Source organism: Poromitra crassiceps (genome assembly GCF_964638095.1).
Source record: "Poromitra crassiceps genome assembly, chromosome: 19".
NCBI classification, from domain to species: Eukaryota; Metazoa; Chordata; class Actinopteri; order Beryciformes; family Melamphaidae; genus Poromitra; species Poromitra crassiceps.
The window spans coordinates 23,422,276-23,449,338 of NC_139646.1; the positions used below are offsets into that span (position 1 = coordinate 23,422,276).

The window sequence follows — 27,063 nt, forward strand, 5'->3', positions numbered from 1 at the left end:
GGTGTAACGTTATGGCAGGCCGTGGTAATAGAATCCCTGCTTGGCCAGCCACTGAAGGAAATGTCCGGGTGCAGCCCGGCCTAGCGGAGCTGTAGATAGCTAGGGGGATGTTGATAAATCAATTGATAGCTTGCTTTATGTCCAAGTCACGTTTTTCATCGATGGTCAAATTCGTTTTGACAATCAGTTGCTTGTTGATATAATTGTTTTACAACTACCAAATTTAGTAGCCATAGCAGAGATCGCCTGTCTGTTTCTGTTATGCATGACTATCTATCTATCTATCTATCTATCTATCTATCTATCTATCTATCTATCTTATCTAGATAGATAGATAGATAGATAGATAGATAGATAGATAGATAGATAGATAGATAGATAGATAGTCAGACAGACAGACAGACAGACAGACAGACAGACAGACAGACAGTCTCGCTTCTACAGCGATAGCTCTCTGGGCAGAAGTTTGCAAACGCAAAAACTCCTCGCGCTGCCCACCTGGAGTATTTTCCGGAGGGTGGGGGTTCAGGGACAGGACCTAAAAACAGAGCGTTTCAGACAGAGGCTGAACTGAAGGGGGCAGTGAGAGCCAGTACAAGATAAACAATGAGTTTTTTAAACTATGACTGATGCAATAAGTTACTCTACTGGAGGCCAACAATAAAATAATAATACATTATATTAGCAAAATATGGGCCCTTTAATTATTTGGTCTGGCGTTCGAGTGAACCCAGCCTTGGCCATCTCTTCCGCAAGTTCGGCATACGACTTGCTCTTTCTTGTACTGCTTTCTAGCTTTTCTTGAGATTCGGTAGATGCCCAAATCACCACTAAACATTTGGTTTCCTCAGGAGACCACTGCAAATTATTTTTCTCCATGTTGTCGCTGCCTTCTTCTCCTTCCTGCTCGTTTTCACAGCCTAGAATGAGACACGCCCACTGATGATGTCACGGTTCCCAAGGAAAAAACAAATATTTTTTGGTTCCGCTGAGAACCAATTTTTCAGGTTTCCGAACCAATTATTTTTTTCGGTCTGAACGCGCCGGCCGGTTCAAATTTGGGTTCGGGAACCGGAACCCACCTGCCGGTGTGAAAGCCCTAAGAGGGAGCTCCCTGCCCTGGCCAGGTGCTTTCAGAATAAACTCATGTCAGTGGTTGGGTGCTCCCTTCCCCCTCGTCTGTCTGCTCATCTGACTCCGCCCACACTCACACCTGAGGCAGGTGGATGCTGCTCTGACTCCGCCCACACTCACACCTGAGGCAGGTAGATGCTGCCTGCAGTACCATGCAGCATTCAAATGTAGTCGGTCACAGTTGGGCGACTGGGCACACTCTCTGTGCTCTTTATCGTTTTGTGACAATCAACATTTGTCCTTACCAGGATATGAAAGATGATCAAATTCCTCCACAGAAAAACTGACCAGTGTTCAAGATAGGGGTGGGACAAAATATCGATACTCACGGTATCGCGATATTTCCACTTGCGATACGTTATCGATACACTGGCACCAAGTATCGATATGTTTATTTAAAAAAAAAAAAAAAAAAAAAAAAATTTTTTTTTTTTTTTTTTTTTAATAAACAGGCTAAAATATTATGCTGTGTGTGGTAGTTGAAACATAGTTTCAAGTTGACGTTTATTTATGTTTGTAGTTGAAACAAAAACATAAATACTGTAGGCTACATGAATGGAAATGTTTGATCATTAATATCTTTTAGAAATTATATAGGTAGGTAGGTTATATAGGTTTTCTTGTTTTAATAATAATAATAAAAAGACTTAATGTGTAACTTTTCCTCCGTGGTATCGAAAATGGTATGAGTGAGTGAGTGAACTCTGAGAGAGTTCATGTCAATTCTGCTAATAAATACATAATACCTGCTTCTTGCCTTTTAGGGGTATTTTTTTCTCTTCAGTTACACAGGTATCGTGATGTATCGTCTTCCAATATATCGATTATCGCAGTATCGCTGTATCGTGATAATATCGTTATCGGGGGCCAAGTATCGTGACGATATCGTATCGTGAGCTACTCAGCGATTCCCACCCCTAGTTCAAGATTATGACGAAAAATATTCACCAATGGACATATTTTATCAAAAGGGATGGTGTAAAGTAGACACATGAATTTCTACCAATTCTTCTGGGTTGGGTTCAATTCACTTTCAATTCAATCGCTTCAAGAGCGATTGAATTGTCTGATTTCCCATTCTGTTAAAAAAAAAAAAAAACTCTCGTAACGGACAAGCCCGTCTTTTATTGTCACACGAACACCACAACACATGCATGCGGCCACAACACACTCATGCTGACGGTGGCCGGTGAAAAGTGTCCTCTGCATTTAACCCATCCAGGCATGTCCTTTCCTCCGGGGGGCAGGCCAGGAGCAGTGGTCGCTTTCTCGTACAGCGCCCGGGGACCAACTTCGGGTGTTGTCGTCACTGGTCGGATGACGATGACGATCTGATCTTCTGCATGTTTTTAGTGGGGGGGTTATATACGGAGGAACCCCCTGGGGGAGCACGGGGAGAACATGCAAACTCCACACAGAGAGAAAGGCCCTTACGACGAGATACCCCACCTGGGCAGTAGGCACTGAAGATATGGGGGGAACACAACCACAGCGCCCACAGTGTCCCAGGCGAGAATCGAACTCAGGACCTTCTGACTGTGAGGCGACAGCGCTACCGACTGCGCCACCGTACCCCGAAAACCTTTGGTAAGAGAAGCTTGACACATGCAGGATATTAATGATTAAGGATGGTAGATTGATTCTAATGTCTATTTAGATTCTGAACTGAAAGTGATTTTTGACTGCAACTCCGCTATCCACCCACCCATCTCTTGTTGTTTAGCCTTGGCTGTGGGCCTCCCAGTAGGCCTAAATCCTTATCAGTGTAACTTGATCTCCAGGCCATTCTAATGAGAGGGATTGTTTGAAGGGAGACTTTAATAACTCCCGCATCCTATTTATACCTCCAAAAGACACACCCTCGCTGTATGACGCATGAAAACACACACACACACACACACACACACACACACACACACACACACACACAAACCGCACACTTTGACAAAGGCCGTCAGTATACAAGATCTTATCAAAATCATTTTCTCAAATATTTGCCTACTTGAAACGAGTTCGCAGAACAAATGCAAAATACACATTCAGATTCAGTGCTCTTTTTTTTTTTTTTCATATTACCAGTTCTTTTAGGCATAGAAATCCCTCTGAGAACTTCTAGCCTACACCCAGGCCTTGTTGCACCGCACACACCATCACCATCAGTAGCCAATCCATAAGGATGTCCATCCAGAACCTATTTACTATTTGTGTAGACGAGTGCCAATGTCTCCAACAGGTACTAGAAAGTATTTCATGACTTTTTGCGACTAAGCCAAACTACCAACGGTCTTTTAAATCCTTAAAACTGACTTTATTGACTAGCAGTGACTGACTAGTGTGAAAGTGTTTAGCAAGCCAGCCATATTTAGCCGAAGAGTGCTGCCCGCCTTGGCTGTAGGCTGGCTAGCAGTGACGGGGGAGGGGGATCCTGGCTTGTCCCTACTAATGAACCCCAGTGGATGATAGGCTTCTGAGGTCCAACCATACATACATACATACAGTACCCAGAGAGGAGAACAGAGGGAAGGCCACAGAAAGAGAGAGGAGAGAGGAGGGGGAGAGCAGCTGGTGCACAGCCTGGGGAGAGAGAGAGGGAGGGAGGGAGGGAGAGATAGCAGGAGAGCAAGAGAGGAGAGAGAGAGGGGGAGAGAGAGAGGGAGGGAGAGAGAGATAGCAGGAGAGCGGAGAGAGGAGAGAGAGAGGGAGAGAGAGAGGGAGGGAGAGAGAGATAGCAGGAGAGCGGAGAGAGAGAGAGAGAGAGAGGGGGGGGAGTACGACAACAGAAGGGCAACATGGTGGATCACTTTACACAGGGACTCCCAACTGTTGCCTTGTCCCAGAAGCAGCATTGATCATCAGGGGCCAGTTGCACCAACTGGTCTTACACTGGTCTTAAGCTAAGTTGGTCGTAACTTTACGACCTAACAGCTACGCCGGTTGCACCAAGACGGCTTAAGCCTTCTTTTCACTACGCCCAGGCGTAACTCCTACGCCTGGTCAGGAGGAGGCGTAGAGCCTGCCTGTAACAGAGATCTCCGGAGACCTTTTTGAGTCCTTACCGTCATCGTCGTAACACAGCCAGTTCTCCGTCTTTTGAAGCATGATGTTAGATACAACAAACTAGTTGTGTGGCTTAGCCTTCCCAAATGTTGCAGTTAATTTTTTTAGAATTTAATACATAGAATTGGGAACGTTACATTCAATTTAATTCAGACTGTCTGGCTCAATCGCCGCCATTTTTCCCCCGGAGCGAGGGAGGGTGGGAGGAGTGTAGTGTAGTGATGCACTTACAGTAGTGGCTGAGAGAGCGTAGTGGCACAGTGACGCTCCAAGCAGGTCGCGAGGCACACATCATCCAATCAGGGTGCATTCCCTGGCAATTCACATGGACGCGCATTGCTACGACCGCGTAGTTAAGACCAGACGTAAGTCGTGTTGGTGCAACAGGCGTAAATGCACTCTAAAGACTGGTCTTAACTAAGACCGACGTAGGAGTTACGACCAGGCATAGTTAAGACCAGTTGGTGCAACCGGCCCCAGAGCGTTTGGTCAGGTTGCACTGTGGTTTGGTCTGGTTGCACTGTGGTTTGGTCAGGTTGCACTGTGGTTTGGTCAGGTTGCACTGTGGTTTGGTCAGGTTGCACTGTGTTTGGTCCGGTTGCACTGTGGTTTGGTCCGGTTGCACTGTGGTTTGGTCCGGTTGCACTGTGTTTGGTCAGGTTGCACTGTGGTTTGGTCAGGTTGCACTGTGTTTGGTCAGGTTGCACTGTGGTTTGGTCAGGTTGCACTGTGTTTGGTCAGGTTGCACTGTGGTTTGGTCAGGTTGCACTGTGGTTTGGTCAGGTTGCACTGTGTTTGGTCAGGTTGCACTGTGGTTTGGTCAGGTTGCACTGTGGTTTGGTCAGGTTGCACTGTGGTTTGGTCAGGTTGCACTGTGGTTTGGTCAGGTTGCACTGTGGTTTGGTCAGGTTGCACTGTGGTTTGGTCAGGTTGCACTGTGGTTTGGTCAGGTTGCACTGTGTTTGGTCAGGTTGCACTGTGTTTGGTCAGGTTGCACTGTGTTTGGTCAGGTTGCACTGTGGTTTGGTCAGGTTGCACTGTGGTTGGTCAGGTTGCACTGTGGTTTGGTCAGGTTGCACTGTGGTTTGGTCAGGTTGCACTGTGTTTGGTCAGGTTACACTGTGGTTTGGTCAGGTTGCACTGTGTTAGGTCAGGTTGCACTGTGTGCCAGTGTTTCTCCCAGAAACTTCTACTTGGCAAGGTGGAAGGCCTCTGACACAGCAGCACTGGCAGTGTGTGGCACTGCAGCTCTCCACTGAAACCAATAGGAGAAGTAAAATCCTCTTCTTCAAGCGGACAGCCTGTCTCTACTAGGGATGCAGGGGTTAACCGGTTTGACTATTAACCGCGATTTAAAACGTCACGGTTATATAACCGCAGAGGCTCCGCTACACCGAGTGTTTTGTTTCACAACAGTCCGTCAGTTTAAACTCCCATGCGGCGCAGACGGCGCTGGAAGGAGAGGAACCTGTCTCTCTCGCTTCGTTTCCGCACGGACTATTTAGCGGAGGCACCAAACACAGGCAGCTGCCATGTCTCCCAGTAGTAGCCAGTCTGTAGCCTAGCCATCGATGCCAGCCCAACATAAATGTTGCAATACATGTCCCGCAAGGTTTCTGAGATTAGGGGAAAGTCTGAGCTGGTGTTACGTTAAACCAAACGTGGGGAAGAGGCAGCGGATTTGTTTAGCGTTAACATACAGTCATTGACGTTAACGTTAGCTGTTGTGGCTAATGTTAGCTAGCTGGCCATAGCCTAGCGTACATAGTTCCTCAAGCTCGTTGTGACCAAACATCCCCGCATTTAAAGCACTTCATGCTCCCAGCGCTGGCCTAAACCATAGAGAACCTCATGCTTTACACGAAAAGAAACATCAAGGGTTTGTGTCAACTCCAAAAGCAACCCGCTAACGTTACATGTAGGCCTAATAACGTGAAGCTAACGTAGCTAGCTGCTTGGCAGTCATGATCTGACTGAGACAAGGAAAACAAATGCGCACATTTACATAACAAACACCAGTCAACACCACAGAGTGTCCTTTCTTTAATCCAGAGGGAGCATTTTCCAGTAAAAAGTGAAACGACACATGATGGCTTATAGTGAGGCTTTCCATGCCTGCCCCATCATCACTTCAATAGAACTGACCCCAATGCAAAATTCATTTCAGACGGCACATTTAGTTGCCAGTAACATGCCAATAAGAGTCTAAGTTACTATGCCTTTTGTGTTTTTTTCTGCAGACTAAGCAGCTATAGGCTTTCGCTTCTATAAAATAATAATAAAATATTTTTTGTATTATATATATATATATATATTATATATATTATATCAGAAATGTTGTTTGTTTTATGTTCACAATAGTGATGTCAGTTAGATTTGATTAGGTCAGAGCCATGGAATATTAAATCATCCATCTTTGCTCACTACATCTGCCCTTTCTTCTTTTTTTAATCCCAGGTGTGCATAAAATACAGGTTAAGAACTTATTTTTTTAAATACAAAAATGTGAAAAAAGTAACAATAGTATGTTTAACGTATCGGTTATTGGCCAGGAGAATATTTATCGGTTAGCGTAGGCCTATACTATCGGCTGTAAAAATCCATATCGTGCATTAGTATTCCGGAAGGCAGCAACTGTTAAGATTGTGGGGGAAATACAATAAAACCTCTATTTAGAGAATGCTCATGTGATTTTTATACGTCCATAACAATAATCGTGAAACCGTGATAATCGTGGTTTTTTCTCAGACTATAATCGTGGATCAAAAAAAATAATCGTTGCATCCCTAGTCTCTACTGCTGCTACGTCTCTTGAACTAACAATAGAGGCAAAGTGACCGCCTACTTCCTGCTTCAGCACTGTACCAGAGATTTTCATCCGCCATTTATTTTCCCATACACATTTCGTAAAATGTGTATAAAAATAGTTTTACTGGTTCAAACCAAACGGTACAGATATATTTAGAAACAGGAGAGATCGCATAACATTTCACTGGGACCAAAACGTAAAAAAATGCGGGTTTAAAGAAAATATTTTTTCTACGTTTTTTTTTGATGGTCCGAGTGAAATGTTCTATGGTCTCTCCCGATTATAGAGTTAGCTGAACCGTTTGGTTCGACGAAGTACAACTATTTTATCCACCTTATTTCTAGTGGCCATGATGCCTATGCGTTTTTCTTCCGGTGTGATCCTCCCAGCCTTGTTGCTGACAGCTTGACACCCGTCTGGGCGAATGGAGCAAATCACTAATCCAGCTTGGCAGAAATCTCGTCGATAAATATCCCTTTAAGAGCGCAGTGCGCAGCCTACTGTGGCTAATGTTAGCGGCTAGCTAGCTATGTTACATGGCAGTAAAATGCCACTAAATGACCAAATTGATTTAACTTTTAACCATTTCGAGTAACACTGTTTCCATATGGACCCCCAGCGTTGGTTAGTTGTTTATAACATGACTATATTTATAACTTGTATAACATACTCCAGTTTCTGGTTTATAATTCGCGTCTGCAGCCAGAGTATAACAAAGGAAATGGCAAGCTGCAACAATAAGTCACGTTCAACCGGACCTTGTACCCACAATTATTTGTACGGTGGGGCATTCAAAAATAAGGTGGATAAACATTTTACGAAATGTCTATGGGAAAATAAATGGCGGATGAAAATCTCTGGTACAGTGCTGAAGCAGGAAGTGACGTTCCACTTTGCCTCTCTATAATGACGACTGCAATTAGAAAACAACTCCCTCCAAAACATCACGATGATGAGATGCACAATATTGTAAAGATGTAAAGATAAAATAGCCAATCATTGATTTAGCAATAGCCACAGACAAGGATCGTTAAGAGAACCACACTGATCGAAAGCTAAAGTCAAAAGCCAGGCTTAGTTTTAATGCAGTGCTTTATTCAGTGTGTGCCTGCTTCTATATAGACTAGGGCCTACAGTATATTGGATAATGCCATTGATCATGACATAAAACTGAGCGTGACTGACTGGGTGATATCGATCTCATCACAGAAATCCAATAAAAAGAGGTTGTGTTGTGTCATGGTAGAGTGTAAGCTCGTCAATACCCGCTTGGACTTGTGGGAATGGGCTTAAGCAATAAGCACTTTGCAGACTGTGTGACTTTGATCATTAAAAGGAACACGCCCACATTTTGGGAGATTCGCCTAACTGAACATAACAATACTACTGTATCAGCAGCAGCTCCAGCAGAGTCTAGTTAGCCTAACTGCCTAACTGAACATAACAATACTACTGTATCAGCAGCAGCTTCAGCAGAGTCTAGTTAGCCTAGCTGCCTAACTGAACATAACAATACTACTGTATCAGCAGCAGCTTCAGCAGAGTCTAGTTAGCCTAACTGCCTAACTGAACATAACAATACTACTGTATCAGCAGCAGCTCCAGCAGAGCTAGTTAGCCTAGCTGCCTAACTGAACATAACAATACTACTGTATCAGCAGCAGCTCCAGCAGAGCTAGTTAGCCTAGCTGGCTAACTGAGTGGCTGTTTAAACAGCGGGGCAGCGCTGAGCGGAGGGGCTGCATCGATGCATGTGGCCCGGGGGCCCTACTGTAATGAGGAGGGGTCAAGGGTCGGGGGCCGTCAGAGGAGCGCAGGGCTGCTGGTGTTGACAGGCCACGCCCCCATGCCAAGAGGGAGAAGGAAGAATGACTTATGTAATGAAAGTCCAAAGACTGAAACATGGGAGAGGAAAAGCAGTGGTACCCAACTTGAACAGATGTGGACGTAGGCATACAACACCTGTCTTCACAGGATGAAAAACAAACAGTTACATTTCATAGTTACACTGTGTGTGTGTGTGTGTGTGTGTGTGTGTGTGTGTGTGTGTGTTTTCTCCTGTACATCAGTGAAAACTCCTGCTTCCCCCCTCCTAGTGCTCTTACATAGAGACACTGCATGAACTAGGCCACGCCCATCATGGGGGAAAGCTCTCCATTCACTCCCATACACCAGCGTAATTTTCCTTGAATTAAACGTAGCTAAAAGCTGGTGGGGCTGCGCAGACAACAAATGTAAAGAATCGCCAATTAAAGTTTTTTTGTACTCCCGAGCAAAACGAGGAAGCCATTGAGAATTGGCGAGAAGAAAAATGTGGATCTAGCTGTCAAGGAAGTAAGTTGGAGTGTTCATCTTCCCTATATATGATATATAGGGAAAACCCCCGTTTTGGGTGTGGTTTCTGAATGACGCGCTCCGCAGTCAGTGTCTCTATGGGGTTACCAGCGACCACTTGCCAATATGATAGATATACATGATGATAGGTGATGTCATGGCAGGGTGCTAGTCTGTGTGTGTGTGTGTGTGTGTGTGTGTGTGTGTGTGTGTGTGTGTGTGTGTGTGTGTGTTGGGGAGGGGGGTATATAGGGAGAAGGAGGGGCTGGCTGGAAGCTGGAACACACGGGTGTACGCAATGCTCTGAGGTCATGAGAATGATGGGATGTTTGCACAGTGGGAAGAAGAGATGTGAAAGAGGGATAAGATAGAGAGCAAGGAAGAGGGCAAAATCCAGAGGGAGGGAAACATCAGCTTGGAACAGCTGTTGAGGCGCACAGACACTGTCAAGCACAACCGTCTACGGCACAAACACACCCAACAGGTTCCCTCAAATACGCTGTGAATATTCACTCAAGATGATGATAAAGCAAACTGTGTAAAAACACCTGGGAGCTTTGCCAGCACAAATGCAGAAAGGCAAACAAGCACATGCAGCTCAAACAGCCTCCCCTGTCTCTCGTTCACACACACCTAACACCAGGCCGGGGGGCCGGGGGGCGGGCGGCCGGGGGGCGGGCGGTGGGTGAGGGTGTGGTCAGGGAAGTGAACACAGCACACAGTGAAGTGAATGTGATCTGAGCTGCTAGTGTCAGACAATACAAGCTATTGTGCTGTGACGGACACAGAGCCTCATCATCAGCATAATGCCCTTTAGACCTCACTTCCTCAGCCTCCAGCACTAGCAGGCCTAGCTAGCCTCCAGCGCTAGCAGGCCTAGCTAGCCTCCAGCACTAGCAGGCCTAGCTAGCCTCCAGCACTAGCAGGCCTAGCTAGCCTCCAGCACTAGCTAGGAGGCCTAGCTAGCCTCCAGCACTAGCAGGCATAGCTAGCCACAGGTCTAGCTAGCCCACAGCACTAGCAGGCCTAGGCCTCCAGCACTAGCAGGCCTAGCTAGCCTCCAGCACTAGCAGGCCTAGCTAGCCTCAAGCACTAGCAGGCCTAGCTAGCCTCCAGCACTAGCAGGCCTAGCTACTCCCTAGCTAGCCTCCAGCACTAGCAGGCCTAGCTAGCCTCCAGCACTAGCAGGCCTAGCTAGCTTCCAGCACTAGCAGGCCTAGCTACTCCCTAGCTAGCCTCCAGCACTAGCAGGCCTAGCTAGCCTCCAGCACTAGCAGGCCTAGCTATTCCCTAGCTAGCCTCCAGCACTAGCAGGCCTAGCTAGCCTCCAGCACTAGCAGGCCTAGCTAGCCTCCAGCACTAGCAGGCCTAGCTACTCCCTAGCTAGCCTCCAGCACTAGCAGGCCTAGCTAGCCTCCAGCACTAGCAGGCCTAGCTAGCCTCCAGCACTAGCAGGCCAGCAGTGCTTTCCAACTGGGGAATCCTATATAATAAGAATGCAAAGTGTCTGTCTGTGTGAGTGAGCAGAATTGTGTTCGGCCACAGGTATGACATTTTACGATCAGGAATTTTTAATTAGGGCGGATTAATTGCCCTAATTACCTTCTTCTTCTTCGGTGTTTTATGGCAGTTGGCATGCTTTATGTTGTATTATCGCCTCCTTCTGGACTTATCCACTGTGTCACTACATTCTGTAAAAGCCCTACACTCCTCATCACCCGCTCTAATGACCTAATGATGATTGCCCTAATGACCTAATGATGTGATGTCACTCGAGCAATGATGATGACATCATCACTGATGACATCATCATTGAGCTCGATACATATTACCACCAGTGATTTATGATGAATTTGAGTGTGTCCCGGAGGCTTTTGGAGACAGTGTACCAGACATCATCGGTGATGTCATAAAGCACTGATGATGTCATAGACCTTATTATCTGCAGACATTGTGACATCATCAGTGATGTCATAACCCCTTCCCAGCTCGGCTATAAGTAGTGGGGAGGTTGCCGTAGCTGAGGAGCTGCACCAGCCTACAGTGAGTCGAAGACCTCAAATTCTTCGTCTTGTCTTTTGACTGACACCCGGGGCGAGCACCAGCTGGATAACAAGAATCAACCTATACAGTCTTTTACGTTCCTTCAGAACAGCAAAGCAGGGGGGAGCAATAACAAGAAAATACATTTGAAAAAGGAAGACTGAAGAGTCACACGGACATCTCCTTTGCAGAGAGATCCCACAGAGGACCTTCACACAGACAGAGAGCCATGGTGGAGCACTACCATGTTTTAGGAGTCCAGAGAAATGCATCACAGGAGGACATCAAAAAAGCGTACAGAAAACAGGCACTGAGGTGGCATCCAGACAAGAACCTCGACAACAAGGAGGAAGCAGAGAGAAGGTTCAAAGAGCTGTCCGAGGCATACGAGGTGCTCTCAGACCAAAGCAAGAGGGACACTTACGATCGATACGGCAAAGACAGAGGAGGAGGAGGCCATTATAACAACAATGCTGATCACTTTGGTAGCGCCGGCTTCACATTCCGTAATCCTGAGGACGTTTTCAGGGAATTCTTTGGCAGCAGAGATCCATTTGCAGACGTCCATTGGAGCATGAGCCAAAGCAGAAGTGGCGGCATCATCTACCACAGTTTCAGCAGCAACCCAGGCAGGTTCGAGGCAGGCTTCCATTCAGGTGTTACCTCGTGTGGACAGATGTGGTGGAGTGTGATCATTCGCTTCATTCTCTTCCTCATCCTTTGGCGGTGGTGGTGGTAATTTTTTCAGATCTGTGTCAACCTCCACCAGGATGGGCTTTTTTAAGTCATTTAAACACTCGAGCACTCTCCTATTATGAATGGAGTAGGGATGTCACAATATATCGCGATATCAAAACGTGACAATACGTATCATTGAGATGAAATCTCATATCGCGAGAAAAAGAAGCTGAACATGATGGCACTGATCTGCATCTGATTGCATGCTCGCTCTCCTTTTCATTGCTTTGTTTGAACAGACGAGGGACGTTACAGACACAGAGGATGAAAATGGTGAAATTACTCAAATTAGCGTGGATGCCCCCTCAACTTACAAATCGATCGCAAAGAAATATTGTTAAAATATCATATCGTATCGTTATCGTGAACCCACTATCGTGTATCGTATCGTATCGTGAACTGAGTGTATCGTGACACCCCTATGAATGAGTAATGGGGTAGTCGCCGGAGGGGGGGGGGGGGGGTGTCCGTGTGAAAACAACAAAGCGGAACCCAAGTATATTTGATCCTTTTTCTTAACTCAAGTTACATTAGATATATTTGTTCCATTTGTTTTTTGTCTTTCTAGTTATTTATAATCATTATTAAATTCCCAGTGAAGTTTACCGTTTCAGTGCACTGATGTCATTTTGGACAATAAAGTTTATTGTTGAACTGTCAAATATCCTGCCTACATTACATATCCCCCAAGTCACGTCAAGTCATCTTAAGCTGTGTTTCCATTACAGTTTTTCGCAAAAGAATTGCGATATTTCTACAACTTCGACAATGTACAATTGCGACTTGTAGGCGTTTCCATTGAAGTTGCGTTTGAGTGATTCCCCGTTGCAGCAGCTGCCACAGTGATTACGCACGGGGATCTGCCCCATATCCCGTCCCCTGCATGCTCAAATCCAACCAATGGTCAATGGAAATCCCAACATGAAGTTACAATGCATATAAACGAGCCTGATTATCAATTCAAAAGAAAATGAGTCGCAAAATGTTGCTGGCTGCGTGAATGCAGTCAGCGCGACAGGCAGAGGAAAAAAGGTAGCCTAATAGCCTACAACTGGTCCGATTTAGAGATGGAGGGGGGGAAAGGCTGATTTGGTTCTATAATTGCACCTGAAACGTGTGCAATGTATTAGCCTACTCACAGTCACTGTATTCACTTCAGACAGCACCACCGCACCAGTGTGTGCTTTTCATCCTCTCATCTCGCCGCTGTGCCAAATGCGCGCACACAGGCAGCCTGCTGTCACCATGGACCGATTTCTGCCATTAAACATTATCTAATTTGCCCGGCTACGCTTTTGCACAACACTCGTCTTTCTGCTAGGTAGCGTTGCTTCAAAGTTTTCCACTTGCTGCGGAGGTTTTGACACGGCTATCGAACCTTACTTACCAAACTTATTTTCCGCTCCTTTTCCAAGGGATAATATGGGTCACATGACGTGCAAATGCGAAAAATGTGTTTCCATTACACTTTTGCGATAAACTGCTATATCGACACGTCTGAAAAACCACCTCATGAGAGCGAAAAAACTTTTTGCGATATTTGGGAGGTTTTTCGAAATTCACGTGTTTCCATTACCCAATTTCTATTGCGATATTTAGATTTTGCGCATTTCTGAGGGTAATGGAAACACAACTATAGTTGCGTTTGATATTTGAGGGATCATTTTAAAAAGAATTGTGTAATATATATAATATAAGAATATCGAGCGTCCGAGTAGTGTAGCGGTACATTCCCTGCCTACCAACACGAGGGTCGCAGGTTCGCACCCCCGTGCTACCTCCGGCACGATACCACGATACCATACAGGCACGATTGGCTGTGTCTGCAGGGTGGGAAGCCAGATTGGGGGGTATGATGTGTCCAGATGTTCACAAACCAATTTCAAGCCTCTGCTGCTACAAGTACGAATAGAAAATACAGACTAAAACACAATCTCACTGCTGTCCAACGTGTCTCACTGCTGTCCAAAGTGTCTCACTGCTGTCCAAAGTGTCTCACTGCTGTCCAAAGTGTCTCACTGCTGTCCAACGTGTCTCACTGCTGTCCAAAGTGTCTCACTGCTGTCCAAAGTGTCTCACTGCTGTCCAAAGTGTCTCACTGCTGTCCAAAGTGTCTCACTGCTGTCCAAAGTGTCGTCTGATCTATGCCTGATTGGTGGTATAAACAGGGAGCTAGTCAGTTATGTTTCCTATTTTATCCTTTGTTTCATCATCGTGGACCTTCTTCAGCACTTTGAAGAAAACCTGACATCCTACATGTGTTCCTAAGTGTTCTAATAACGGCCCCTTAAATAGCCAGAAAAAGAAGAAAAACACACAGTCAGTAGAGATATGAGGCTATGATCATGTGTTACAAGCCTAAATATAGTATTATTCATGTGAGAGACAGTATCACATGACAGGGGGACAGTATCACATGACAGGGGGGGGGGGCACACTATCCGGTTAGTAGGGGTGGGGGAAAAAATCGATTCACCTAAGTATCGCGATTTTTAATGTCACGATTTTTCGAATCGATCTTTTATTCCAGAATCGATAATCGCAAAAAAAAAAAAAAAAAAAAAAAAATGTGGGTGCTTGCAGTCAGGCCACTTACTGAACAGCAGGCCAGGCGCCGCCTACTGGTTTACTAGTGGTTTTATCTAGTGTAAAAAAGCAAACAAACTGAAAAAAGAAAAGAAAAAAAGAAACAAAAATCGCAATAAATCGTAATATCGAATCGCAATAATCGTAGAATCGCAATACTTAAGAATCGCAATATAAATCGAATCGGCACCCAAGAATCGTGATAGTATCGAATCGGGAGATAAGTGAATCGCCACAGCCCTACCGGTTAGACCACATTGTTTCATGAAGCTGAGATGCCTGACACCCCCCCCCCCCCCCCGCTTCCCCACAAATATGAATGAGGATATGAGCTTCAGTCTTCAGCTGGCCCCAGTCTTCCTTAACCCATTGATACATGATGCAGCATTTCTGTGTGTTGTTCTTTTCCTTTGTTATTGTCATCTATAGTGGTTATTTGCGTAAAAACACACAGTTTGATTAGGAAATGATTGTATCTTTTTAAAATATGTGCTTTGATTTAATAAAATGTAACTCAATTTGTAACTTGAGTTACTTGACAAAGTAACTGGTATAATATTACTGAAATCCTATAAAGTAATAAGTTATATTACTGACTGCTAAAAGTAATATATTACATGTAATATGTTACTTTTGTAATGAGTTACCCCCAACACTGGGTATCAATGGGTTAACGCACTAGCGTGGAGTTTGTCTGGCTACATGGCCACAGGGCAGTGCTGAGAAAGGGCCTGAGATATGTGCATTACTGTCTCCTTACGTCATGCAAAGGCTTATGGGAAGTACCCTGTGGATGACGACGCTGACTGTCTGACTCCTTGTATGTGCTTTCCATGTTCTTCAGAGAGTCGCTGGCTTCTCTGTGCTTTCCAGCAAAAAAACTACAAAACATCCCCTAAACTTAAGAGTACAGAAAAGCGACTTTTTTTCTCTACATTCTTGTCTGCCCTTTGACCTTTATGAGGAAGTGTGGCGGCATTGGCTTCTGACTCCTATTTGGACTCGGTGTTCCTGTGGGGAAAACTAAAGGCATGCACTGGAGAGGCTGCTTGGTGTTCCTGTGGGGAAAACTAAAGGCATGCACTGGAGAGGCTGCTTGCCTGACTGCCTTGCATCTAGATTCTAGATCAGAGGTGGGCAAAAAAAAAATCCTGAGGGCCATACTGACTTACATCAAGTAAGCAAAGGGACACACATTGGAGATTATACCTGCCAACACTCCTGATTTTCGCGGGAGTCTCCCTATTTTTAACCCTCTCTCCTGTTGCGATTGGTTATTTCTTGTTAATCTCCTGATATAATAGTGATACAAATCCAATGGCTGTAGCAGATGAGATTTATTAACATAATTCTGCTTTTTATTGTGTTTTTGGGGGTCGTTTTGTTTTTCTTTGAGTCCGGCCCTGGGGCCGCATTTTGCCCCAGGCCCCAGGGCCGCAAGAAATGACTGTAGAACAGTCATTTCTTACACATGAGATTACTTTGAGCATTTTAGTCATAAAGATTATTGAAAGATAGCCTATTCCATATTCCAGACTGAAATGTTATAACAGAAGTGGAGTATTGGCCAGAATGACATAAACATTTGGACACTTATTCAGCAGGTATCTTGCATGTTGCGTTCAGGTGCACTGGTAATTTTTTATCCCCCCCCCCCCCCCCCCCCCCCCAATTCCATTGTGGGCCGTATTTTGCCCATGTGTGTTCTAGAATGACAGAAGCGTGGGGATGCACAGTCAGAAACGTGTGTTAACTTCATCTCAAATGCCGTTTGAGCAGTCAATTCTGTCTGTCAATCAATCAACAAGATCAGGTTGAATGATCACATGGTGCTTTGTACTCTATAGCAGTTTCCCCAGTGTCATCTGATCTTGAACTTGAGCCGAGGGCGACAACGATGATGCCGGTCTGATCAGCAGCAGGAAGTTGTTGTATGACAGTTGTTATCAAAAGCAGAAAGAGGAGGAGCCTCTAGAGAGAGGTCTGTTGAATAGGGTGGGACTGAGGCATTGGCTTATCTAGCTGAGGCCTCCTCACATGACAATAGTCTGGTATAGAGAGCCAAAGTGGACCGTCACTTCCTGCTTCAGCACTGTACCAGCAATTTTCATCCACCATTTATTTTCCAATCGGCATTTCGTAAAATGCGTATAAAAAGAGTGTTACTGGTTCAAACCAAACGGTACAAACTAACTGTGCTTGACCATTCTTGACTGTTACCGGGCTCGAGCCGCAACGTTGTGTGAAAATATGCAGTGTCAAAAAGAAAGACACATACCCCATGCCTTAAAAGTGCAGAGAATATGAGATACAATCCTGATTTATGAACACATGAATACATGTGCTGGTGCCACCAGCTGTTCTCATATCTTCAGATATCATCGTGTCATTTTCTATGCGGTTATTAAATCAGATTGGGGAAAGAACACGACTGTGAGAAGGCTACTTCCTCCCTGCATCACACAGACCATGAAAGAGCAGTAAGAAAGGTCCTGTGACAGAGAAGGGGAAGAATGGTGTCCAGTGTTCTTGAACCAGCAGCCACTGAGAGCTTTTCACCCTTCAACAGTCTTAGTATGTCTGACTCTGATCAAACAGTCTTACTATGATGTCCACCGGCTGTGTCAAGGCCTATGTCCACCGGCTGTGTCAAGGCCTATGTCTACCGGCTGTGTTAAGGCCTATGTACACCGGCTGTGTTAAGGCCTATGTCCACCGGCTGTGTTAAGGCCTATGTCCACCGGCTGTGTTAAGGCCTATGTCCACCGGCTGTGTTAAGGCCTATGTCCACCGGCTGTGTCAAGGTCTATGTCCACCGGCTGTGTTAAGGCCTATGTCCACCGGCTGTGTTAAGGCCTATGTCCACCGGCTGTGTTAAGGCCTATGTCCACCGGCTGTGTTAAGGCCTATGTCCACCGGCTGTGTTAAGGCCTATGTCCACCGGCTGTGTTAAGGCCTATGTACACCGGCTGTGTCAAGGTCTATGTCCACCGGCTGTGTCAAGGTCTATGTACACCGGCTGTGTCAAGGCCTATGTCCACCGGCTGTGTCAAGGTCTATGTCCACCGGCTGTGTTAAGGCCTATGTCCACCGGCTGTGTTAAGGCCTATGTCCACCGGCTGTGTTAAGGCCTATGTCCACCGGCTGTGTCAAGGTCTATGTCCACCGGCTGTGTTAAGGCCTATGTCCACCGGCTGTGTTAAGGTCTATGTCCACCGGCTGTGTTAAGGCCTATGTCCACCGGCTGTGTTAAGGCCTATGTCCACCGGCTGTGTTAAGGCCTATGTCCACCGGCTGTGTTGAGGCTCTGTGCAGCTGCCTGAACAGACCGACACTCATGTAATCTGTCAGACGCATGCGGGATCCAACAAAAATAGAACAGGTGCGTATTTTTTCCATACCGCATGTATCGCCCATCTATTAACATGGGCGAGAGTCTGTTCCGGCAGTTTTACCGGATCCACACACGGAGCCGTACTGCATCTGGTGTACATTGGGTTTAAGACGAAATTTGTCCGGCTCTCCAGCCACAGTTTGCTGGATTCAAAAATACAATTTCCAAATCAATCAATGGTAATTCACCTCCCAAAGTGGCCAGAAGAGCAGACAAAATGACCAAATTTACCAGCATCTGTTTGGTGCAGATCTTCCAACCCTGGTTGGTTCCCAGATGAGGAATTTGATGTAATAGCACTTTTTACATCTGTGAAGTAACTAAGCTGTCTGGCCCGGGGACATCAAGCCACCCAAGCTAGAATTAGACCCGGTTGAAGTGGCAAACTCACCCAGCACGAAGCTTTTAAAAGCAGTCAGAGAACATTACTGCATTTGAGTCGGGTGCATAATTGTGCACAGACTGTGGCTTATTTTATGACCAAACACATGGTGGAGTTCATGACTTCCTGACACAAACCTAAGAGGGGGGAAAGATATAAAAGGAATGCTGATTGGAGACTTGTGACGCGTGCGCACTGAGACATGGCAACAATTAATCCACTCAATTATGCCTCCGCTGAGCAAATGAATAGCTAGGAGGACGGGCAGTTAAGAGCCAAAACAAGGAAGACACTGCTGAGCAACTTCCTGCTCCTAAAGCTCATGTTGTCGGCCAGTCATCACCAGGTAGCTATGGTTTAACCCAGTGATACTCAACTTGCAGCGCGCGGGCCGCGCCCCATGTGTGGCCCGCGATGGAATTGAAAAAAAAAAGAAAAATTACAGTGCACCTCAACGCAAGATACCCGCTGAATAAGTGTCCAAATGTTCATGTCATTCCGGCCAATACCCCACGTCTGTTATAGCATTTCAGTCTGGAATATGGAATATCTTTCAATAATCTATGATTTAGCTGCTAAATTATCAAATACCGCCGTCTGCTCGCTACCCAGGCACTTATGTATGTACTTAACCTAACTAACTTAACCTAACTAACTATCCGGTGTGCACAACATTGTCAGACTAAACTCAGACTGACACCCCAAAAACCTACAATCCGTAATAATCCAAAAAGGTTCATAGTGTCTATACTTTACTTAGATTGATAGGTTTTCTTTTATATCAGACACAGGTTTGTGTTCCTACCTGACATGTTTCGACGACAGCGAGGGGCGTGGTCGTCCTGTCAAATCTGACAGGACGATCACGCCTCTGTAAACAACATCAGCTGTTAAAGACACGTCACACACCATCTAGTGACACCTCTGAAGAAGACGGAAGTATTACCGTCAAAACATGTCAGGTAGGAACACAAACCTGTGTCTGATATAAAAGAAAACCTATCAATCTAAGTAAAGTATAGACACTATGAACCTTTTTGGATTATTACGTGAAAGTTTTGGACAAGAATGTGTCAAAAAGTTTCGCCATCTGGAACATCTTGAGGAAAAACGGGCGCGCCAGAGAAACCATCTCCGTTTCAATCTCCGCTGCCGAGATGAAGGAATCATACCTACCAGCTTAAACATCAGAAACCCGATCCCCACTAAAAATGCGGAACGGATGGTCAACAAAGTGCGGATGAGTTTGGTCAAAGAAAGGATTAGATGCACGGCAAATAAAATAAGAAATTTGGAAATGGAGGCGAAGCAGGAAATGCAGGAAATAAAACACAGTTTCCATTTGGACAAGGAAATGGAAGAGACGATAAAAAATCATTTAAACAGAATCCACGAAAACGAATTCACAAAAACAAAAAGACGGCACATTAGCAAATTAGAGAAACTCATTGCAAAGAAAGAAAACAAACAGCGCGACGGTAAGACACCGGACAAATGGATATGCAACCTGTCAAAACATCAGCTAACAGAGGCAGAACGCAGCGTACTATCGCGCGGTCTAAACTTTGCCATAACTCCAAAAAATATCCCACATGAGGAATTCATTGTAGCAACGGAGTTAGCGTGTCAAAAAATACAGGACCCAGGAGAAAAAGCAGCACTACGTAACGAAATAGCAGGAATCCTCAAAACAGCCAAATTACCACCCAGCAATATCAACAAAAAAGAAGCCGAGGCCATAGATACACTAAAACGAAACAACAACATCACAATCCTGCCAGCGGACAAAGGAAGAACTACTGTCATCCTGGACACGGAACAATATGAAAGACAAATGATGGACATGCTAAAAGACAAAAACACATATGAAGTACTGAAGAAGGACCCAACTGAAACCAAGAAGAACAGGCTCAAGACCCTGTTAAAACCGCTGTTAAATGATAATAAAATAGACAAACAATCATATAATCATTTAATTCCCACAGCCAGTATCACCCCCCGGATATATGGCACACCAAAAATACACAAACCAGGAGCCCCCCTACGACCCATAGTGGACAGCATCGGTTCAGTAACCTACAACCTATCCAAATCACTCACAGATATTTTGAAACCCCTCTTAGGACAAACAGATCAGCACTGTAAAAACTCAAGACAGTTAGCACAGGAACTCAAAACAATAAAAGTAGAAACAGATGAAATATTCATATCCCACGACGTCGTATCACTTTTCACCAGAACACCGATTGAGGCAACATTACAGATAGTACAGGAACGGCTAGTAGCGGACAAAACACTCAAAAAACGCACCAATCTCACCCCACAGGACATTTCACAGTTATTGCAGTTTGTAGCTACATCCACTTATTTTCAATTTAGAGAAACAATATACCGGCAGAAAGAAGGTTTTGCTATGGGGGACCCGCTGTCGGCCATAATGTGCGGCTTTTTCATGGAAAACCTGGAAGCCAAGGCCATAACATCTGCACCTGAGCACTGCCGACCCACCCTATGGAAAAGGTATGTGGATGACATCTTGGAAAAGGTCAAGTTGGGACACACACAGGACATCACGGATCACCTAAACATCATGGACGACACTGGACAAATAAAATTTACGCATGAGGAGGAAACAGATAAATCCATAGCTTTTCTGGACATTAAAATACATCACGAAAACGACGGCAGCATCAAAATAAAAATATACAGGAAACCAACACACACGGACCAATATCTACTATGGACATCAGAACATCCCACAATACACAAACTATCTGTAGTCAGGACACTGTACGACCGCGCCAGCATTATAACGGAGGAAGAGGACAAAAAACAAGAGGAACAACATATCCACAACGCTCTCAAAACCTGCCACTATCCAAACTGGGCCATAGAAAAGGGAAAACAGCAAGTCAAACAAAGACAACAAACCCGTACAGGAAAAAAGAAACCGGACAATAAAACAGAAAACATAGGGGCGGTCACACTACCATACATCAGAGGCATCACTGAACGCATACAGAGAGCCATGAGCAAATGTCACATCAGTACACCAGTCAAACCACACATAAAACTCAGACAACTGCTAGTGCACCCAAAAGACAAAATCGACCCAAACAAAAAATGTAACGTCATCTATGAGATACCATGTCAATCATGCAATAAATCATACATAGGAGAAACAGGACGGTCATTCATCACCCGCAAAAAAGAGCACCAAAAGGAATGTGAGAAGGAGACAACAAAAAGGCAGACACGGGCTATAAAGGAACAGGCACTACAAGAAAATCTCAAATCAGCAATCACAGATCACTGCAAAAGGGAGAACCACATTATGGACTGGGATAAGGCCAAAGTCATCCGCACTCAGGACAACAAACACCAGCGCTGGATTATGGAGGCAGTGGAGATCAGGAAGCGGGCGCAAACGACGATGAACCGGGACGAGGGGGCTTACATGCTTTCCACCACCTGGAGCAGCGTTCTCAAACGGCGAAATGACAGCGAGGGGCGTGGTCGTCCTGTCAAATCTGACAGGACGATCACGCCTCTGTAAACAACATCAGCTGTTAAAGACACGTCACACACCATCTAGTGACACCTCTGAAGAAGACGGAAGTATTACCGTCGAAACATGTCAGGTAGGAACACAAACCTGTGTCTGATATAAAAGAAAACCTATCAATCTAACCTACAATCCGCTACAGAAAAATGTATATTGTTTGTTTATTAACTGGCCCCTGGCCTTCTATCATTTCACGAAAGTGTCCCCCGGGCAAAGCAAGTTGAGTATCCCTGGTTGAACCCCTCTGTCCTTAGCATGGCTCTTGGCTGTATGCTGTAGTCCTCACTCATCACTGTATTATGCTACTTCTGCATTTCCATGTGCACCTGTTCTTCACTAGGCTACATGCAATTATGAGACTCACCACACACAGACCTTCTGAATGGGAGTGACAGCTGAACGTCTACACTGCATTCACTGAATGTAGTGTCCTCTAGAGAGAGAGTGGCGTCAGCGGAGGACCAAGATGCGTGACTCATTAGCCAATGAACAGCCAGGAAAGGGTCTCGCGCTACTTTTGAATGCTAAAATAAAGCTGATAATGTACAATTTGATTCAAGAAAAAGAAAAAACTTTCAAAGTACAACACAAACTGTCCATTTTGCTGCAAGTCGACAGTGCTGCTTAATCCAGGACCTTACGTCCTGGAACTCTTGAGAGTAAAAAACTGGCCCATTGGAGTGAATGGAGATGTTCTATCTACACGGCTCTGACTGAAAGTACGTACGGGAAAATCTGTATTATGTATGTGAGAATATAGTTTGAGTGCAGACCATAGAGGCGGGGTATAAGCACTAACATCCACGCCTGTACTTGTTGTGAACTGTATGCAACTTCCCACTTGCGAGCCATTTGAGATACAGCAGTTGAACGTTTTAGGCTTAAATGTCACCCACTGTCAAGATGCTGCTGAGATAAGCTCTACTGGAACAACGGCTCACTAACAAGGTCCAGGGGTAGCTACCAGTGTCATGTGGCTCACTAGCCTCAACGCGAGACTCTTCAGTCATTCTTCCTTCAGAGTCTCGGATGCGTGGTCCCCACAGCCACTGCAACGCCTGCTAAGTGGCTGCACGCGATATAGGTTGAGGCCACGTCTCGTCATAGACGCTGGTTTAGCTGGCTCAGCCTGGCTGGGGGGCGTGGTCAGGGTGGGGTAAAAACCCCTGTTCTATCCATTCAGCAAAGTTAGAATTTAGCCGATAGCCCAGCCCAGGCAGACACGATCGGGGATTTAACCACCGCAGTAAACGCACATCTGAGCAGACGTCTTGTGTTCTGCTCTAGAACCCCCAAACCTGTAGTTTAGAGCCGCAGCACCGTCTTTTGGTGAGTCAGCCCATGAGATATATGGGCGGTTTTACCCCACTCACGCGCCAGCCGTTTAACATTTTGTGGGCGTTCCCAGACATGCGGACTGTCTCTATACACGCTATCGATCACAATAAAACTGTACCTACCTCCGAGCCAATGTTGTTATCCAAGATGCCGGTGCCCTGGAACTCCCAAATAGTGCGTACTTTCCAATACCGAGCCCTTTTTCACATGGCGGAGCCGATGCTCAAAATTGTAAGCTGCACTACACCCTCCCAAACACTGAGCACCGAACCCATACATCCAGCACTGTGGAGCACCTAAAAACTTCTGCACTGGCATGTGAAAAGGGGCTCGGTATAGGAAAGTATGCACTATTTGGGAGTTCCAGGGCACCGGCATCTTGCATAACAACATTGGCTCTGAGGTAGGTACAGTTTTATTGTGATTGATAGCGTGTATATCGCGTGCAGCCACTTGCAGTGGCTGTGGGGGCCACGCATCCGAGACTCTGAAGGAAGAATGACTGAAGAAGAGTCTCGCGTTGAGGCTAGTGGCTCACCTGCTTTCTCACTCCACCCTCACTCACTTTCTCATTATGCATTTCAAAGTGGCTTTTCTCACTGTCACCGACACCACGCAGTGTTCCCGAAGAGCAAAGACGAATCATACCACAACATCACACACAAATGTGTTTATCTCTTGACACACAACAACCTCCTGTAAAATGCACAGTAGGTAGGTTGCTTGCTTGTTCATTTGCCTCCATGAATAGTGATGTCTAACTAGTCTAGGAGTAGTGTTCCAAAGCAACCAGCACTATTGTGTGTACTACAGGAGGAGCAGCAGAGGAGCCCACATGTTGGCAAACAGGACACAACACAACACCAAGGTGACCCAGCAGCAACACAGCCCTCTCCGAAGCCAAGCGAGCCCAGCCACAGTGTCCTGACTCACATACATTATTAACCAGAAACAAACTGTCCGTTTCCAAGTCAAGTGACTGGCAGCTTCGAAGTGCAACCAACCCAGTCGTTCCTACAGAGAGGGGTCCGGCAAACACCTAGGGTCCTTGGGGGCTCCAGGCAGTCCCCCCAGGTGAATATGGAATAGTTCACTTTTATTTCACCACCGTGAGATACAGGAACGATTGTTTTAATTATGCATAATTTTCACTCTGCTTCATCATGGTCACCTCCAAACCTACAGTATACTCAGAAACTTAATTGTGAATAAAGAGTCTAATCACAGACATCTTCTCAGATGGGGATCTTTGGGCAAAATCTTATAAAATGGGCGTGTATGATATGATCTAAGCATAAGCATATATATATATGGGGGTGGGGGGGGGGGCATAGCATAGAGTTTTAGGAGCGCCTGGCAATCCTATTAAAGAAGATACATTAGATTAGAGACAGACAGGGAGCATGCATTTTCCAGGCTTTTACAGCAGATCCAACTTCACCAACTTACTTGTATAGAGTCGTTCGCCATCGTTGTTGCTGGTGGTGGTGTGCTTCCAGTCGGTGCACTTTCCCAGGCACCCTCAACACGTGCAGTGAGCCTCTCTTCAACGTACCGTCTCCTTCCAGATAACGAAACACAGTGATAATAACAACGCGAAAAGGGCCGGGCTAAACGTTAGCCATTCAACGAGTGTTATCTCAACTTCAGACAGTCTATTGACACAATGGCAAACAAGAGGTAATCCGCATTGTTGGCTTGCCTGGCTGGCCGCGCCTGAATGGATCCTCCCTCCCTGTACAGGCGTTGTTAGTTACACCAACGTTAGCCCACAACTTCAACACAGAGTACAAACAAAACAAAACAAAAAACATTCGCTGCGCAATTAAAAAATATAAATAAACGTCGTTAGAATAATATAAGAGCATCCAAACGAAAACTGTGCAGCAGCTCCCAAGGCATTGTTATTGTTCTTCGGGTGCTTGCATTCAACAGCTAGCTAAAATCCGCCAGAAACCACCGTCCGTCCGTCCAGCCCACCGTCATGTTGTGTCACTCACAGCCACAGAAAGCATGAGATGATGGGGCAAAGCTGCAAAGCCCTTCCCTCTCTTCTTTCCTGGTAACATCCGTGACACATGAACACGCCTTCAGTTCAAAGCAGTCTCTCTGCCACCGGGATCACATGCCACAAAAGCCGCCTGGCTGTCAGTCCTTCATGGTCCAGACGAGGGACTCTCTCTCCTCCAAGCCTTAATGTTTCTCTCTTGTAAATCCCGCTGAAAGAAGAAGACGCGCTGTCCAAAAACACGAGAACAAAGCGGCCTTCTTATTATGACACACACGAGTACATCACATAACATTCAAGGAGCGGCTTTAACTGCTGCTTGCCTGCCTGCCTGCCTGCCCGCCTGTGTGACTGTCTTTGACTGAATCGACCACTTTACTACACCCGCTGCGCGCCCACGACGCGCGTGCCCGGACGTATCACATGACCAAGCGCTAGCTTTTGTTGTCAACTGCAACTTGTTGTAACTACAATAATGCTAAATATACCGAATGAACATTTAATTGTGCTTGTTGTCTTCGCCACGCCCCGCCCCCTTGCAACGCCCCTGCCCATGCAGCCCCAATCGGCATTGTGTAGCTAGGACGTCTCTAGGCGGTTGCAAGGGGGTTTCCGGCTGGTCGCTAGGGCGTTTGTAGATGGTCGCTAGGGTGGACTATTATGGGCGGGCCTATGTGAGTAGAAGCGGGAGGAGGAGCCAAGGAATCCAGGGGTGAAAGGATTTTGATTGACGGTTCATAGACCAAGACATAAGAGGGCAGTTATAGCGCCACCATCAGTTCGATTGGTGTATTTTTTCCACAAATAGTAAAAGGCCCCTCTGTGAACCTCCCTACCAAATTTGGCAACTCTAGCTGTTATGGTTTCTGTGATACAGCTAATTTAATGCAATTTCAAAATCCCATTCAAGTGAATGGGGAAACAACCTTTAATACATCCATGGGAACAACTCGCGCTTAATCGTGAATACTGCAAACCGCTTGACGAAACCCTTAGCGACGTCATACAAACCCTGTCATCAATGAGCCGCACGTTTTGAGGTCTGGCATCGCATGTCTATGTGGTGCGAAAAATGTGGGCGGCATAACGTGCCAAAAAAGTGGCAGATATAATAATAAGTATGGGGGACTTCATAGATTGCACCTTGCTTTCAGCAGGAACAATAATAAAGATAACTGCATGCGTGCAGTTGTGTCAGAAGTAAGGTTGGACATAATTACAATGAAACAGCACTTCCTCCCGCCCTTCAAAATAAAATAACAATTTATTTCTCCCCAGACTGCTTCCTGTGCCTTCCGGGAAAATCTGAAAGTTCAAATCCGCTGTTATAGCGCCACCACCAGGTCAATCAATTGGTGTAATTTTTTCGTGGATAGTCATGAAGAGAAGCGATTTTTCCAGCAACTTTTCGATTTTGCTGGCGATGTGAGGGAGTCAGAAAGGCCATGGCATTGTGAACACACACTTCTCCATGTCCACTTATTTGATCTATGGATGTCAAGCAGTGAGAAGGTACTTATTCATAACACTAGAGAGACAGAGGTGAAGGACACGACTGATAAGAAGGGAAATGCAGCATCTTCATCTGGACCTATGTCAGTTTTGATGTTTTTTTTGCAAACCAAATGTATGCTGATATTATTATTAATAACCTTTATTTATACAGGGAAGCCTT

The 27,063-nt window shown here is 45.6% G+C and overlaps 1 protein-coding gene and 1 pseudogene across 2 annotated transcripts in view; one reads left to right on the plus strand and one right to left on the minus strand.

The window, feature by feature from the left end:
• The window catches only part of pkn1a (protein kinase N1a), a 93,523-nt gene extending 67,938 nt beyond the window's left edge, over window positions 1-25,585 (minus strand). The window contains exon 1 of the mRNA XM_083655654.1: window positions 24,830-25,585. Coding sequence (XP_083511780.1) covers window positions 24,830-24,850 — 21 coding nt within the window. The 5' untranslated portion in view covers window positions 24,851-25,585. The remainder of the gene's footprint in view (window positions 1-24,829) is intronic.
• LOC310793441 (dnaJ homolog subfamily B member 6 pseudogene) lies at window positions 11,607-12,195 on the plus strand (annotated as a pseudogene). Its single transcript has one exon. The product of its transcript is annotated as a dnaJ homolog subfamily B member 6 pseudogene (transcript).
• Window positions 25,586-27,063: the final 1,478 nt, after the last annotated feature.